The sequence below is a fragment of the Dermacentor andersoni genome, chromosome 7 (genome assembly GCF_023375885.2).
Source record: "Dermacentor andersoni chromosome 7, qqDerAnde1_hic_scaffold, whole genome shotgun sequence".
NCBI classification, from domain to species: Eukaryota; Metazoa; Arthropoda; class Arachnida; order Ixodida; family Ixodidae; genus Dermacentor; species Dermacentor andersoni.
The window spans coordinates 78,795,789-78,814,242 of record NC_092820.1 but is presented as its reverse complement, the minus strand read 5'-3'; the positions used below and the strand labels follow the sequence as shown (position 1 = coordinate 78,814,242).

Here is an 18,454-nt window from a genome sequence, read left to right as displayed (position 1 = left end):
GCCCCTAAAGTTTGAAGGAAAAAAATTCCAACGGAGAAGCAATCGTGTTCTGTGCGCCGATGCCGCGTGCGCGCATCGGCAAATTTTCGTGCGCTCCGTGCTTTCACGTGCCGCTACTTGATGGCGAGAACTTCGCGTTGACCCTAGAATTACTGTATATGCTACATATACAGTAACTCTAGTTGACCCTAAAGCCACTTAAACTTCGTAAAGTAGTGCCACGCTTTGAAGAATGCCGCCTCCTCCTCGCGCGCTCTGGCCGGGGCCGACACCGCGTCGCTATTGGCCTAATAGCATCACGTGGTCCCTCGCGCCGTGCATCAGCGCCATTTTTGCCCGGGAAGTGTCTACGAAGTGGCGAGGAGAGCATGTTGGCGCCGTTGCTATGCTCGAGCAGTGTAGGCGGCGCCACGCTCGAGGAGGGAGCGTGAAAGAGAGGAGAAACGAGGAGTGAAGGCGGAGGAGGAGAGTGTCGCTACTTTACGAAGTTTAAAGGGTTTTAGTTGATCCCTGATGCTATGGAACATCCGGCGGATGAAGGAAAGACATAGGAGGCAGCATTGCGTCACGCGGCCAACCTTAGCAAGCGAACGTTTCGTGTAGCCACAGTGGTGGCCCAGCACGTGACCTCTTGCGTCGACATCACGGAGGAAGAATCGAGATTTGCTGAAACGTACTATTCCAGTAGTTTTTATTAGGTGCGCGCTTGTCCAGTTGCCCTGCCGTGGCTCTGCCTGCAGAGCGGAAACACTAAAACTAACCTCGCACTTTGACTTGCAATCACGTGTTGGGCCACCAGGTTCGGCTTCAATCGCGTTGCGGTGTGCTCCCTGCAATCTTTTTCCTACCTCCACGATCCGGGGTGTGGGCAGTCGCCGGCTCCGCCGGCACCATCTTGACCAAGAGGTTCGGTCCCGTGTAAGGGCCGCACCTCATCAAAATTGTGAAAAAGGGGGCTTGCCCTTACGCAATTCTGTACGGTAAAGCAGCGATCCAGGTTGAATTGGTGACAGCAAATAAGATATATGACAATAATCGTTCTATCTTGGGTGCGCTTCCTTTTTTAAAAATGAGACATTGAAGAAAAAAATGAGTTACGAGCTGTGCTGTATTAATAAATTACATTTCCACAACACCGAAAAAAGCCACCGTTGTAGGGCAGCAGGCTTGGTAAGCCAGAAAACAACGCAAGAACAAAATACGGGCGGCGACGCCGCCTTCATGTTTCCATACCAGTTCGCGGTGGCGTCACAGATTTTGACGGCATCTGCTCGGGTCTAGGTATAATTTTTTATAGGTAAATGATAGATAATATCACATTCTGTATAAAAATAACCAAACACTTGTGCCACCGACAGCTAAAATACAAGAGAGCACCTTGGAATCTGTGACGTCACGCTCACGCACCAGCGCTGTAGTTTCGGCGCGAAATTGAACTTTGGCCTCAATAATTGAGAGACTTCTTACCGCGAAATTAATGAAAACAATGGTTTTGGAAGAATCCTTTATCACTCCAAACGGATATGCTGTTGCCCTTTAGTACGTGTCCATTTAACGCTGCGCATCTGGTACTTTCAAGTAAACAACGAAAATCACGCATCAACGCGCGTTCATGACCGGACAGTAGAAGAAAGGCACGCAAAGTATAGAAAGACTTTCGGGGTATACTTTTCCCTGAACTGCGCGTGTACATTCCCGAGAGAGCTCGTTTTCACGTGTTGCTCCGACATAGGATTTTTAGTACAATTAGTTGGGATTAGACATATACACAGCCGCCACTGCTTGTAATATAAGCCCAACGTGCCATAAAAGCACTTTCGAACTTTTTAAGTGAGACTGGTTTAGATGATCGCCTATAGAAGCTGTGAAACATGTAGTCAGTGCGAAATGTGTTTGCGCAAAAACTTTTTGTGACAAGATTACTTTTTGTATGGACAAGATTACTCTTAGTGTATTGCATCTCCAGTGCGCATCCGCATATTGGACAACGTGTATATAGTATCTCATTGTACCATATCATAATCATCCGCCACCTACCTTTCCCTGTATTTCCCACTTCCCCATTCCCCAGTGAGGAGTAGCAGGCTAGAGACACGCTCTCCAGGCCGACCTCTCCTCCTTTCTCTCCATTAAAATCTACTCCTCCTCCTCCTTGTAATATAAACATGCAAGGGTGCTCAGACAAGTAGCTATTAGTAGCAGTCGAATTTCACGATCACCAATGTCGAACATATGTGCTCTTTATCGTCACTACCTATCTTTGTTATCAGCAGGAGAATAATCATTGCAGTTAATTGCGGTATTGTAGCCCTTTCGCTGTTTATACCAAGTACTTTATCAGGAATAACTGCGAAAAACAATCCAAACGTCATATGCTCACCTCACTCCCTTTGTATTCCTACGAAAGAAATTATTTCATATGCTTGTAACATCCCCCTAAGGGTAGCTATCTTTTGAGCTGATATATCTTCTCTTTTATTTACGAAATTCATATTTCAGTTTTCTTTCTGCGACCGCCCGATTTCCCCGTAGTGGGTTGAACCACATCGCTAGGGGTCAACCAACCAACAACGCTGGCATTCTAGAAGAAGAGAACGATGGCAAGAAGAAAGCCCAAGCCAAGCTCTAAAGGTGAACTCTCTTCTTCCGCGTAAACAACTTACAACTACTCGCTTTTAGTCAACGCATCGCATTCGGAGAAGCGCTTGGAAACGAAAGCGAAGCCGGCGCAACCAGCTGGTAACCGCTGCGCCGTCGCCAGCGACATCAGTTTTCGTCGGGGAAGCCTCGGTAGCGCTGCCGGTTTTTCAGACAAAAAAACTGCTGTCGTGGACTGCGAGTGGCACGCGGAATGTGTGTTCGCTAGTCGCGGTTCGTGCTTAGCCAATTAGTCGCCGACAGCTTAGCGCTCGCCGACTGACGTTTATACGCTCCGCGTTCGACAGTCGCGACGCTTTTTCACGCCTAAAGAAACGCCGTTGTGCGGCCTCCGTCGTCTGCTCTTCGTCGCGTTGGTCCGGATCGTCTGCCTGCATGCGTGGCCCTCCGAAGGTCTCGAGAGAAGAACGTTGACCGCTCTGCAGGGGGGACGGTCAGTTCTGTGTGTGTGCGAGTTCTCGTGTGTGAATGCAAGTTCGTGCGCGTGCTACGCCGCGATGGTGATGTCGTTGTCTCCTACGTCCCCGCGTTGCTGACAAGCCTCGAGTGTTTGTACCGCACTTCTCTTCACGATATAAGCCACCTCCCTGTTAATCCTGTCGCAGCATTCGGCTTTGCCGACCTGATGGCCATGAAGCTGGTCAGCTTCAGGCGCAGCCGCATCATCAAGCTGGTATGCGCCATCGTCCTGCTCATATGCGTGGTCGCTTTCTTCCTGCCCAAGCCAACAGGTGACGAGTACTATCGGGAACGAGTAAGTCGCTTTTGGCCGATCGGTGCTGGGCGCGCGAACCTTTCGTATCCGTTCGTTCATCCGAAACAACGTGGTCCCTTCAAGGAGCAGGAGGAAGTGTCGCCGCCGATGCCGGTGTTCAGAAAAGACCGTACGCTGGGCAACTTCGAGCCCAAGCGGCACGAGCTGCGAAAGGTGAAGGGACCCGGTGAAGGCGGTGTCGCCTACCACGTACCCGAGCGGGACAGGAACAGTGCGGCCGACTCCAACATGCAGTACGGCATGAACGTCGTGGCCAGCGATCACATTTCGCCCAACCGGAGCGTCCCGGACATGCGACTAGAAGAGTGAGTTCTCGTTGTCACAGTCCGTTCCCATTACTGAGGTGTAAGTTTGATGCGCGGCTCGTCTGTCCCATCCGACAGAAATGACATCATTTGACGGCTGACAATGACGTCTGTCCCATCCGACAGTGTGACATCATTTCCGACTCCGTCGGAAATGAAGTCACACTTGTTTCTTAGCTTGCCATGACCGTCGTTGCTTTGCTTCTTTCGGTGTCTATTACTGTGCTGTAGGCTATAGTCTATACTAGATTATACTATAGTGCTATACTATAGTGCCTAGTAAACAGTTATGTTGTCTCACATGAACATTACAGGTTCATGTTAGACACTTCCCACTGTGTAAGCAGTCTCAGTAACTCTGCTGCCTACAGAAGCTAAGATTTGGCACACTGGACACTGCAGTCACTGTCGCTCACTTAGTGTACAGATACGTACTGTGCGAATCGATGTAAGCAAAGCTTTCTGTGCCGTTTGCCTTCATTGACGACATCTGGCAGTGATGTTGACGCCCTGCAACAGTCGTGACAGCTGAACATTATTAACTCCAACAGTGATCAGTTGCAACACTGTACTCATCAGTGTTGTGTTAGCAAGTGTTCGTTAAAGTGTTGCAGTGTAGGAATCATGTCATTTGCAGATGTAGTTGTGCTGTATTTGTCATACGTGCAAGAGTCATGTTTCTTCTGCATTTAAGTAGTGTGTATAGAGATAAAAGTACAGAAGTAAATGTACTCGTGGCTTTCAGTTTTTTTTTTCGTTCACATTGTTGTGCCTACATCGATTTCTCATAACTGATTTCAGCCGCAGGTGCTTTGGTCGCATTCTGCCTGAACAGTTCCTGTATAAAATATTTATAGCTAGGTTGTATTCCTTTTCAACACGCTCTCTAGCTCCGCTGCTACCGGCACACCAGCTGGCTAGGACGCACCTGTGGCACAAGCCAGAAGGGTAGAAGCCATAGGCGCACCCATAAAGAAAATAGCTGGATGCGTCACATAGCTTATTGCAAGCGCAGCTGTGCACAATGACGACAGGGCTATAGCGGCACCCAGCTTGTAAAGTTGTCACATCGTCAAGTCCCAATGTCGTCATAGTGAAAAGTTGTATGCCAGCGTCGACCCATAAATGCCATTAGTACTGCTGCTCATAAAGACCGCATCGGCAAACCTTCAAGCTCAAGGAATTGATGCGAGGCAGAAAGGCCTGTTGAGCAGAATGCGATGTTGGGCTAGTTGGTTTGTGCTTGAAAAGTGGTTCTGTTGCAAGGAATACTATGTGTAAAGGAGAAGGGACAGAAAGAGCACCAGCAATTGGTGCTCTTTCTGTCCCTTCTTCTTTACGCTTAGTTCCTTTATGCCAAAACCACATTTCAAGCCTATTGAGCACACTAGCAGTGGCCACACGTCTAGGGAGAAGCATTTCTGGTAATATTTTGTTGCCAGCTTTAGTGCAGCAGCCTATTGTGCCCTTCTGACCAGCTTTCTTTTGAGATCAATGTGGTGCTTGCATTAAACATTGGATTTGAGCAGTGTGGTTTGTAAATTGTTCTGGATAATTTGCTGCTGTTGGCTTCAGTATAATGTTATAAACACACACATGCACAAACGCCATTAGCTTTGCTAGTTAAAAAAGAAATAAAAAAATGTTATTCTTCATTGTTTCACCTAAATGCTAATTTACTTGCTTTCAAATGTAGTGACTGTTTGCTTGAATATTGCCTGCCTTGGTAGCAACGAAGACTAATGCATCATGGTGGCAGTATTGCAACATGTAGAGAGGACCTACTGTTATTAACTTTATATGTAACTGTACACTCTTTGTTTCAACGTGCCTGTCTCCAAGGGTTACTCATTAGCATGTCACACAACGTCATCCTTTGATACCACAGTCACACCTGCTCGGTGCTTCTACATTAACCTGAATTCAAAGAAGCATCTGCTTGGCTGGCTCTTTATTGTGTCACTTGTATTGCAATGCTGCAGTTAACATTGCATGTTTCAGGGCACCGTCAAAGAGTTGAAACATGCTTTATATAGGTGCTTAGAGAAAAGGCTCAAGAAAAAAAGAAGAGCCTGATATTTTATGTTAGACATTAGAGAGTGCCACTAGCTACCACAGAAGGTTTCATATTTACTTATAAGAACTAGTGCAGTGTTTATGTTATGTGGCTATTTATGTGCTGTTGGCTCTTTGGAGTCAGTGGGCTTGAACATAATTTAAGTGCTCACAGGAAATTGTTTCGTTTTGGAGATTGCTTGGCCTTATGGCCAGTAGTACTTAACATTACTGCATGGGTCAAACTGTGTTCATTGGCACTCTTTGCAAACCAGGGTTTATTGTGATGATACATGCAGACTCGGTTAGCTAAGGGAAATATTGACACCAAAGGAACCGTAGTCCGTTCAGAGGCAGTCAGTGACCTTACAATTTTTAAATTTGTTGGGCTGGTGACACCTTCTTTAGCCGTCCATTTACTCTTTACTGATCAATGGCAGAGCAAACAGTGGACATGCTTTATGACAATTTCGAAAATGAAACAGCAGTTGCCTTTTTTATTTTGTTATTCAAAGCCACACAATATGCTAGCTGTGTATTTCAAAGCTCTTGCCACAATTGTTTCAGACTGTTTATCTCATGAAGCACTATATTGTGTACTGTCCCAGTTTCAAGCACATCTGACTGTCTACTTCAAACTTCGTCAAGGTTGTAAGGGGCTAGCAAGTGCTTTGTGGCCTCTCATGAGAGCTTGGCAACCCTTCGCAACAATGGTCAAACCTTGATATAACAAGCACAGATGTAACGAATTTTCATGTCTGACAAAATAAGTCTCATATTTATTTTAGGTAGTTTATTTCATGGTTTATTTCACTGAGTATTCTACTGCATTAGCGAAACTGAGAAATCTTGGTCCAAGACAATATTCATCATAGCGAAGTGAATATTTGTTTACTCACAGCTCAGAGCACACATTCTGATGGCAAAAATATTGAATACTTATTAAGAGCAACTTGAAGCAGAACTTTCTGGACGTGCATGCACATTGTGGCAAAATTCTTTGGCATCGCTGGCCCACACCAAGCAAGCCGGTGTGCTGACCCTGTGTGACCATGCCACTTGCAACCACTTGCATGGTTGCACACGGATGACGGTGCAAAGCACTTTTGTAAACGAGCGTTGTTCACATGTGAGGTATCGGCATGGCAAGCCACTGACAGGCCAGCAAAACCTGCAGGAGGTCCTCTGCTGGCCTGTTGGAAGCATCACATATGCTTGTGTTCCTTTTGCAAGGAACCAGTCACTTTTTATTTTTATTTGCGATAGTATATGCCGGTGTGCTTATGATGAATATTGGATATAACTAAGGTATTTTTGTTTCAAATGCTACTGTTGTTGCAATGTTTCAGTGTACAAACATGCCTGACGCAGGTGCAAGTACTGGGACTATCCCGAAGACCTGCCAACAACAAGCGTGGTGGTGGTCTTCCACAACGAGGGCCTGTCAGTGCTTATGCGGACCGTGCACAGTGTCATCAACCGCTCTCCGCGTCAGTTTCTCAAGGAAGTGGTGCTGGTCGATGACTACTCTGATAAAGGTGGGGTGTGATGCGTGCTGTGCCATATTCCCTGTGAACACAGGATGTGTGACTTTAACGTGTGCATGTTTAACATGCAAATTTGCTTTATTTAGGTTTAGAGTAACAGCTCTCTCAGCTTCGTGCACAATGTGTATAGCCGAGTACGTGTGAAGGAGAAGACAAATGGAGGATAGCGAAGCTTCCGACTTTGAAGGTCTGCAGTCAGGCCCTTTGGGAATTTGTGATGATGATGGTTGTGGTGGTGTTGGTGGTGGCATCCCCTTCGAAGCGGGATTTTGGTCACCTAGCCTGCTTGAGCTAATCAGGTAATCTGTAGATGCTTATCAGTCTAGCACTTTGTTTATATCTCCTCAGTCTTTACTCTCGTCCTTAAAACCTCTCCGTCTACATTGTGCAGTTAACTATGCCTGTCACGGATCCAGTCCTATCAAACTGTTCCCTGCTCCTTTTTCTCAAATACTCTAAACACTCAGACGATCAAACAAACAGACAATTGCTTTCAAGATAGGGCCCGTAGCAACCAGCGAAGTGACTTTGGTACTAACTCTTGCTTCAACGTGAACTAAGTACCAAGAACACGGCGCACATGAAGCTGTCGGCACTCAGCGCACTCTGTTCCCATCGCAGATTGCTTTCGAGATAGCACCCGCATGGCCGCTCCGTACACAGCCGCCGCCGGAGTACAGTTGATCAGAGTTCATAATGGTTCGACACGGATGGATAAGGTGCTAAAGAGCTATAACAGTTTATAACGATTGGAACGTCATCAGCGCACTTACCGCCACCACTTGCAGTAGTTTGCTTGCGTCATCAATTCACCTTGCACCGTTGTCAGCAGCAGTTGCATCGCCGGGGCGCTGTCGTTTATACTGGTCGGATCAAGTTTCATGACATTCATAATGACGCCGGGCTGCGGGGAGATGAGCAAGTGGCAAGATGCTTACGCATGCTTAGACAACTCCCAGAGGAGTTTCTGTGTGAATTGTTTCTTCTCATTCTTTCTCGCAGCATGACACACTTCCAGTGGCAGTTTCACGTTTTCTGCGTTTGATGACTTGCCAAAATCACGTGCCATAATTAGCAGTTATGGCGTTTATGCATGCGGACCTTGATTCCCCAGCAGGTAGCGGGGCTTCCTTGAGAAGGAGGGTGCATAGGCATTCATTTGAAATTTCAGCCCTCTCATGCAGCGTAACAGTTTGATACTTTGTAGACACAACCATCATTGCTTGGGTACACACCACACTTGTCTGTTTGCAATTCCCAAATTTGGTGAGGGGCCCTTTCAAGCGAGCCGCACTTATAATTGGTTTAGACTTTATTAGTTGAGTGTTTTGTCACTCTGCATGTAAATTCACACATTTCTGGATGCAGTCCAGTTATATTGGTATCTGTGACTCTCAGTTCTAGCTTTCTAGCAGAGCCATTATACATCTACATTTGCCTTTAGCAAGTTTTATTGTTTAATATGATCGTGTGCAGCATAGAGTATTGCTGTTGTAGAGGTAATAAAGTAGTGTAGTGTGGTTGGTCATCTGGCTACCAGGAAGGCAGCACAGAGTGGTTGACTTGGGCTGCCTGGTCAGTGAGGGTAGATGACACACATTTAAATATATGTATATTTGTCCAGTTGTGTTCTCATTACCAGCTGTAAAATTTGCATTTTTCTCTGTACTAAGCAAACCGCACAATTGTAAAAGCAGCCAACAAAAATGCACACTTGCTTATAGAAGGTTTGTGAATGTGAAAACCACAGCAAAGTTAATTTTGTTTTTATTTATTTATTTATTTCACGCCTGTGTGTGCTCCATACACAACTGACCTCTCAGTTGCAGATAGCAAGCCTGAAGTTCAGTTACATTCCAACGCAGCTGTGGTTAAAAAAGATAAAACTATGAAAAATGTGCAACGACATCCTTGGTAAAGTTGGGATGGAAGGAGGTCAGCTTCGTGATTGCTTTGCCATCTAGGTGTTTTGTAAAAGGACGTTAACGTTTTAATTAGAAATACTTGAACATCTTGAATCTGGATCATCTTGCTTATACTGAGCTAAAATGCATTTTATAAATCTTCAAGGTATTATCTTCACGCCACTCTGACACCCTTTCACCCAAAATAGCACACTGCCGTCAGGAGAGACTTCGAGTGAATTGGTATTAGGAATTGAGGGTCAAAACTAATAACTTTATTTCTGTGTGACAACTAGCCATTGGAGCTCCTGACACTTGCAAAAGCACTTTTTTTTTGTTTCTGCGCCCTGCAAGAAGCTTAGTCATTGTTGTATGTTTGCATATTGCGAAATATTGATTGCTTCCAGCGTTTAGACGAATCGGAATTGGCATGCAATGATATAATGCTCTTAAAATAGTTTTGGTTCATTCCGAGTTGCTTTTTCCATAAACACCTTCAATATTGTCTTGCAAACTAGGCGCATTTTCGCCTGTTTTTGTGTGCACTGTATGTGGGTCCACAAAAAAACCTGCAACAGATCCAACTAAGTAAACTAACCAACCAAACAACGAGTCAAGTAGTTGACTTGCTAGGTGATAATCACTAATCACTTGGCTATTAGTCAGTAGCTAGCCAACAAACTAGGCCTGTAGTCGATTCAACTACAACTATACCAATTGATGAAACAACTTGTCACGTAGTTAACTTGCAAGTTAATATAGTCAGTAGCTAGCTATTACTAAAAGAGACCTACAATGAATCCAAATAAAACTAGCCAGCCAACCAGATTGTCAAATAATTGGCTTGATAATAGTAGCTAGTTAGCTAGCAGCTAGCCAACTACTATAACTACCCCATCAAACAGCCAACAGTGTAACTAAATTGCTTGTTAAGTTTCTTAAATTTCTTAAGTTAATTAATTTGTTCCTTAAGTGAAAGAGACCTCCAACAAAAAAAAAATTTGATGCAAACATTTTATACAAGAGATGCAAGCCAAATAGCTTTTCTTTCTTTTTACTTTCTTTTTCCCGTGCTAGAAATCACATTTGTAGTTAAAAAAGTCGAGGGAGCCAGTGAAAAGCGCAACACGTCTGTCATCTAGAGTCGTTAACGTTTCTTTTCTCCTTGTTCTGTGTCGCACATACGCGAGTCGGAAGCAAACAAGAAAAACGGTTAGGTGTCGAGGCAATAGGCGCAGATGGCTTTTTGATCTACTTCCAAGACCTGCAGGTGCAAGGCACGCTTAAAGGGGCGCGCCAGCTGTCACGCTTCTCACTTTTTTCCGTGCAGCTGTCCATCATTCTCGGTGCTGCTGGGGATATTGCTTTTCTGTAGTTCCCCTCCTCCCCACTACACCTCTTACACTTCATCCTGTGCTGTTCTGTGCAGTATTTAGCCTGAGTGTGTGTGTGTTTGATTGAACACTATGGTTCTTCACTTTCATTACACATTAATTTTCTTTAAAATAGCTATTTATCGTAGTTTTTGGAAGTACATTTAAAATTGTTGCCCTTTTCTCGCATTATGTCTTTCTTGGTTAACCTGCATTATTTCTGGGCAGTACAGTGAAATCTCAACATAACAAACATGGGTATAACGAATTATGACGTGTAGTGAGGTAAATTTATGATGTTCCTTCTTAATGTTAGAATGTAACGAATGTGTACTTACAATGAATAGCAGATGTAAGCAAGGTATTTTTATGACGAATGCAACTTTGTTGTGAGAAAGTTCAACGTGTGCTTGAATGAATGCTGCGAATGTTTTCTCCTTAATATTAGAATGTAACCAATGTTTCCTTCTTAATATTAGAATGTAACGAACGTGTACTTACAACGAATAGCAGATGTAAGCAAGGTATTTTTATGTCGAATGCAACTTTGTTGTGAGAAAGTTCAATGTGTGCTTGAATGAATGCTGCGAATGTTTTCTTTTTAGCGTGTTATTTCGCTTATTTGTTTTGGAATCGGTAATTTCCTTTATTTCTTGGGAAGACTTTGTCCCACACTTACTGGAATAAGAGATCAACTGAACTTGTACGTCAACACCGAGCATATTTAGAGATAAGGGAAAAAAAAAAAAACATGAATCAGGGGCAGCTTGATGATTGACTTCCTGTTTTAAAGAGAAATTTCAAGTTAACAGACACTCGTGCTGGTGTGCTTTCATCAAATCGAGGGGCTCATGCCATGGCATGGCATTCCATGTTCAGAAAGGTCAATGAAGATACGTTGACCTATATTTGGATAAGTGCAGCATCGGATCCAGTAGGGCCTTGCAAACTTTCTATTCTTGAACAACTACTAGGAGAGTACATACGCCAAATATTTCTTAAAACGAAAGGTGTAGAGACTGCAGATGAATTGCTTGGTGGCTCGTGTTTGTATGTTTGTGAAAGTCACTTGGGTGCTGAGCTGTATCTGCGTAAAAGTGACATGAAGTTACTGTTCCTGTGCTGTTTTTTTCTATTCTTTTTTTCTTGTTATTTTCTTACTTGAGCCAACATACATCCTCTTTGTTGAAGCACATCAACTACAAATAAGGGAGGTTCCATGAATGGGTGTGTAAGGTTTGGGAGGAGCGCTCGTTGTCTGTTTAGTGTTCTTTCAGCAGTGAGGTATGATAGACCTAGCCAGTGGTGATGCTGAGGCATTACATCAGTATATAGGGAGAGTAATGTCAGCACAGACTAATGACAAACAAGTGAAATGATGTCATTCTCACAGGTCGCTAGATTACACCTCGAGTAGTCATGTATTAAGCGAGCTGTTCTTTTCTTTCCATAGAACAAGGCGAGGAAGCCTTGTATGCTGTAACTGCGGGTTAGGTCTATGGCAGTCGCTCTAGAATGTGTGCCACCAGGCAGGTTTTGTGCCGCCCCTTGCTGTATGCTTTCTGCTCGTGTAAAGTTTGTTCACCTTATATAGTGAACTTTGGCTCAATCTTTTACGAGAAAACACCAGCGGACCTTCGGTGAAGCAAGTACCTTTCTTTACTTAAGTTAAAAGTCAGCACCTTGTTTCTGTCCTTCCCGTGTATATCAGGGTCCTTGGTTTCTTTTTTTTTTTTATGATATTAATTATGAGTCACTACAAAGTTACCCAGTTCACCATTGTTGTCCAGTTACCTGGCTGCACCATTGTTAGCAGCTTAGTACCTGCATATTCACATATACTGCAGCAGTTCAGCTTAGAATTTGCGCTAGCATGTACGAAGAGGCATTGTTGTTTGACATCATGATTTATGGTTGGTCCTACTAGCATTGTATGCATGCCACGTGAAAGCCAGTTCTCCAGTTAAACTCGACTTTCGGCTATTGCTATTGTGTTGCAAGGTTTGGCTGACGTTAGTGCAACCTGCGCACATCTAGGAGCTGCCCCCCCCCCCCCCCCCCCCCGATTTTAGCAATGTTCACGAATGCGGAAGACAATTCTCCATTGATACTTGTATCGCCTTTGTTTTGAAATTTTTTGCTGATATTGCTGAAGGTAATGCACATCTGATAGCTGCCTGAGATATTCACATATGTTAGTATTATAATAGGTGTGGTGCAGTCTTCTTAGTAGTGACGCATCAGCAGAAAAGCACCCTGTACTCGCTGACAGCTTTCTGTGGCAGCTTCTGCACTTCTGTTACTGTGTGAAGTAGTCTGGCAGAATTTGACAGTACTTTCTCGGACACTGAATGAGTGTAGCTTGCTACTTGCAAAGGCTTCACATTTGCAAAAACGTACGAGACCAGTGTGAGGCACCAAAATATAGAAATTTAATGCTGGATGCTGCATTTTATGTCTTAGTTTAATATGGGTACTCTATATTCATATTTTCTGTTCACCAGCCTGGACAAATACAAATGAAACTAGGGGTATTTTTAGGAGCAATGTCATACGTGCGCAGTTTGCCTCCGTTATGTTCATTTAATTGCTACAGAAAGTTGTCAGTAAATGTAACACAGCCTTTATGATATGCCATGATATGCATGTCGACCTTTTTCATGTTTACAAAGAGAGTTTCCAAAAGACTTTTGCTTAAGCCCTCTGAACAACACAAATTGCAATAGCGTATAAGTATAAGGAACTCTCCAGCTAGCACCACTTTTGCTGTAGAGTTGGTATGTTTGAACAATAAGTTTTACTCCTAAGTGCAACAAGAAAGCTGCATGCATGACCTCGATGCCTGGGACACGGTCCTTATACCTGAACACATTTCGAGCATGTGCCTGTAGACTAGAGAACAAAATACTTTTAGAGCACAGCTCTTAGGTGGTCGTGCCTCGGTTGGGCACTAGCGTCCCTCGGAGTAACTGTGCGAACGCGCTTGTGCCACTGCTTGCACATTCGCTGGCGTCTCCTTTCGCAGCTGGCTCGTTGCCGTCCTTCGGCGTAACCGTGTGAACGTGTTCGTGACACTACTTGTGCCTCTGTCATCGTATTCTTCCACAGCTGGCTCCAATGCCGCTCATCATGCCAACGTTCCCATACTGTCCCTCCCTCTGCAAAGGCACTGGCAACACTGGCCCAATGCCCGGAGTTGTGGTGATTTTGATCTCAAATTCATTGCCTCAATACATCGCGAAATGAAAACCCACATATGGCTGTGCTCAAATTTAACATTAGGAAGTATCGTAATCATTGGACATTTCTTGTTTTGGTTGGCTAACTTGGCTATCAAAAAATGCATGACCGGAAGCCCTCTGGGGTCATGAATGCACTGCTGCCACGGCATGGACAAAAAAACGGTCTGTACTTAGTGGTCTGATTCTTTTCCTTATTAGTTTCTTGAATTTGGTATATTTGGCAGTTACTGGCACCTGTGTAGCTGTGATAACAGTTGAAAGCTTAAAAGGATGTTTGCTGCTGTGTTAACTTTCTGTTACACTGGCGACAACGGCCGTTGTCATCATCACCTGGCTACCTTCTCTTCCTCAGCTTCGCTAATGCCACAATGCAATGAGAAACAAAGCTTTGTTTACCACCGCCACTGAGATTTTAACTTATGCCCCTGCAGGAATGCATAGTTGGGTGCTAGGCACGCTAACCATCGTGCTGCAGTGCAGTTTGGGTGCTTGGTCAGTTGTGTCGAGTTATGTGTACTGAACTCCAAGAGTGGTGGCACTGGACCACTGGACTCCGAGAGTGGTGGCACCTGCGTATGCATTTCAGCAGCCACAACAAGCAGTACCATAGTGGAGGACAAGAAGGCCGACATGTTCACTGCAAAAGAAATTTTCTCAATAAAATGGGAATATCTGCTGTAAAAGCTTGCTGCTGCTCAGAACGAGGTGAATCGCTCACTAAAGTCAGCTGATCTTGTTGTTTTCGTTTTGCTATTCCTCAGGCACATTTGACTCTTATTTATCATGATTATTTAATGAATTTCGCTTGTAGTATTTTTACCGTGGGAAGCAATCAGCGTATTGCAGTGAAGCTTTATTGCCATAAAGGCTGTCAGGTTGCTTACAGTTTCCACTGACGAGACAGTTTCTAGCTTTCATTTTCTGCGTTCAGTTAAGGTCCTGAACCTTGAAACCCCAGGAAACATGCCGGCAAGCCCTGGTGTCCCCTAAATAACTTCCTGTGATAGCTTTTCTACAAACCAGTTTGAGTTTCGTTTACCAGTGAGTTTACTATGTCTCGTGACGTCATGACACAGAAGGCAGTCACATTGGAGCGAGATGATGTGACGATTTTGGCACTCGTTCCATCATGCCCAGTTGCCTCCTAAGCTGCTACTCATTGTGCAGCTTGATGTAGCAGCATTTAACATACCACCGAGTTAGTTGGCGTGAGCTCCAAAACATCTCGGCATTCTGTTAACATGGGACTGCGTTCGTGATGTCACAATAGGGGATATACAAAGTCTCGGGCGGTTCTTGAAACTCTGACTCGCAAAGACCAGTGTCTCTAACATGCGATTGCATGTGACCGCAGTGCTCTTGGGAGCAGTAGATACAAAAACTAAAGTGCTAACACAAAAATGCATATGTTGTTTTCTGTGTTCGAAGTTCCAGCTAACCGAAATAGAAGTCGGAGCTTTTTGTAAAATCTGTGCTAATGGAACTGAAACATTCAAGTGTGTTCACCCATATCCAGTATCATGCTTTGAAACCAAATGGGAAAACCTAACATTAAATGGGCATTCGAAGCTTAACAACTAGCAGGTGGGCGCAGTCTCTGTGCTGATGACATGCAGCGAAAGAGAAGGAACCAAGTTGGAAAAACGCCAAGCACAAATTCAGACAAAAGGCAAAGGCAAGACTGAACAGGACAGTTGCTGCTCTGGAAATTGTTGCATTCTGCCATAATGCTGAATTTGCCATGTTGTCAGCCCTCATTAGTCCAGAAGGCTGCTATTGCCTCTTTGATTGGCCCAAAACGCTGCCATCACAGAATTTGACAGTATGCAGAATGGCACCCCGAGTCTAAGCTTTGCCTTCATTCTGTTTTGCACACGACCTTGCTGTTTCAGTGTATACCAAATTGTCACATGTGCTTCTGGTGCCCACCAGGTGGCTCTGGTAGTGGAATGTTAGTGCCATCTGTTGTAGCCATGCAACTACCATATGCTGGTTCCCTCCATCTTGCACATCCCCATCTTGCACAGACAAACGTGTTAGGGGAGCCTCGAGAACATCGTGCAGGAAAGACGAATGTCATGAGTCTTGCAAAGTCATGTGGGGAAAACAAATGTCAAGGAGCGGCGAGGTAGTTGAGGGTGCACCCCGTAATTACTAAGTGCTGCCTTTGCTGCTAGCAAGCTACCTGTGGTGAAATAATTTATTTGTTGGTTCCTTTTGACTCCTGCTGCCGCAGAGAACCTGAAGGGCGAGCTGGAGACGTACATCGCGCACAACTTCCCACGAGGCCTGGTGCGCCTGCTGCGCAACAGCGAGCGCGAGGGCCTGATCCGATCGCGGAGCTATGGGGCTGAACAGTCGCACGGCGATGTGGTTCTGTTTCTGGATGCCCATTGCGAGGTGGGCATCAACTGGCTGCCGCCGCTGCTGGCACCCATCCGGGCCAACAGGTGAGAAAAGAAGGCTCTTTTTCCCACTTGGCTTCGCTTCAACATTTGGGTTGGTTGGTGACGACGCATCTTTATTGAATCAGCATGTGCCAGAGAGGCAGAAGAAGGGAATATAAGATGTTGCTGGTTATTGCAACTATAGTTTTTTGTTGGTACATAAACAGTGCGGTCCACTATTAAGGAAAGCACTTAACCAATGTGTGTAACCCCTTATGTAATGCCCAAACAGGGATAAGGAACGAATGATGATGATAATGAATAAAGTTGATATAAGTGGAACATTTATTTACCTTCATCAGGAAGATGTGGCTGATGTAATCAATCGGACATGTATCTATACACAAAAAGTTAGCCTGTGGACCTTTGTGCCAGACGCGAGCAATAAGTGAGGCCAGAATACTAACTGCGTGCTTCCTTTAACACTGAATCGTGCTGTGCCTGCTCGCAAACAAGCAGGTGACGGGATGCTCAGGAATCTGATAGACTCTTACCGGGCTGTGCTCCTTGCCCAGCAAATAAAGAAAGACGCTTCATGTTCAAGCAGTGATGGCTCCTTACACTAGTTCGTGATAGTGCACGACTGAACAATGCAGCAAGACCCAAAACACTACAGCGCTGGCTTACAAAACGCAGGGCTTTATTTTTGACGCAGGAAATATGAAGCCGACTGCACTTGCTCTAGTCTGAGCTTGGAAGGAGCTGCGACAGTGATCACGGAGGTCATACTCTGTCTTCCTATCGCTGCTTGTTTTGGGTTGGAGCATAGTCTTCTGTATTTTTTTATGATGTCTGACGAGTCGTTCTACAATGCATGAAAGCCAGTTGTCCACCGTGGTGGTGCCACATTCCCAAGCATTTTTTATACCAGCTTTTGCTGTAGAGCATGGGCCGTGAGCTGCTGTTGCTCTGCGTCTTCTCCTATGCTTCCATATGACGCGCAATAATAGTTGATGCTACCCTAGCCATGCTCCATATCCTGTGATCAACCACAGGAAAGTGGCCACGTTTCAGTGCCGCCCTGGTTTCAGTAATACTGGACAGGCATTGAAAAATTGCAGAATGTTGTGGTTAGAGGCTCACACAGGGAGAATGCCACCCTCCTGTAGAAAGCGCCAGGAAGCAGGTGTGAAGACGTAGCTTGACTGAGTTCTGTGGGAACATTTGATAAAAGCAACCAAACTGCATCTCCTTTCATTTCTTTTTAATTCAATGTAATTATATTTTTTCTATTACCAGTGGTTGGTTCACCGCTATTCACCAAATATAAACGGACATGTTAACTCATGAAAGCTGGTGTCAAATTAGTAGGTTGCTTCAGAGCACAACAGAACACACTCAAACTACGCACATGCTCGCACAACGCACAAACACCCCAAGAAAAGGCACCCCCACCCCGATTTTTCATACAAATGCATGCATACATATGAGAGCGTTCTTTTGCGCTCTGAAGCTACTTACTAACATGAATTGCCAACCAACCCCATGTACAAGTTCTTGGTATCATAATGTTGCTGTTCTTGTTAAAAGTTATGGGAAGCACCACAGGAGCACTAATTAGCCCTTTGACGTTGAATTAATATTTGCCTTTACCATCTGCTCCTTTAACTACCATGTCGAAGCTGCACTCATCCTAGCTGCATGTACATTTATAAGCAAAGACGGGGTGTTACTTGCCGAAGCAAAGTCGTTTTGTCATACTACTGCTAGTACAGGTAGCATGGCACAGTCAGGCAAATGTTCGCCTTTAGCAGTGTCCCCTAAGAGAATCTGCTGTAATATTGTCCTAAATAAATCAATAGAGAAAGAAAGATGTAGCTTCTTTTGCATTGCTTGACAGAGACTAGTCCGTTTTAGCCTTTTCGCTATTGTCTGTTTGGACACCCACATTCAAACCTTGCTAATATTTTGAGTGATCAAATGAGAGCTAAACTTTGCATGAACCAAGCAACTTCTACAGAAACCTGCATGACTGGGCAAGCTTTATGTACTGATGAAATGGCAGTGAGCTGACTGTAGTGAAATAATACAAAGTAGCAAATTTCCCTGTCCTTTGAAACCAAACCTTGCACATGAAAAAAGAACTGTGTATATATATATATACATATTGTCCTCTTCCCGAGTTCAGCACGGAGACCATGCCAAATT

The 18,454-nt window shown here is 44.6% G+C and overlaps 1 protein-coding gene across 1 annotated transcript in view; it reads left to right on the top strand.

Moving 5' to 3' along the window:
- Positions 1-2,784: 2,784 nt before the first annotated feature.
- Pgant7 (N-acetylgalactosaminyltransferase 7) overlaps positions 2,785-18,454 on the top strand; it is a 43,193-nt gene continuing 27,523 nt past the window's right edge. Inside the window, exons 1-3 of the mRNA XM_050181514.2 lie at positions 2,785-3,738; positions 7,165-7,331; positions 16,096-16,309. Coding sequence (XP_050037471.2) covers positions 3,284-3,738; positions 7,165-7,331; positions 16,096-16,309 — 836 coding nt within the window. The 5' untranslated portion in view covers positions 2,785-3,283. The remainder of the gene's footprint in view (positions 3,739-7,164; positions 7,332-16,095; positions 16,310-18,454) is intronic.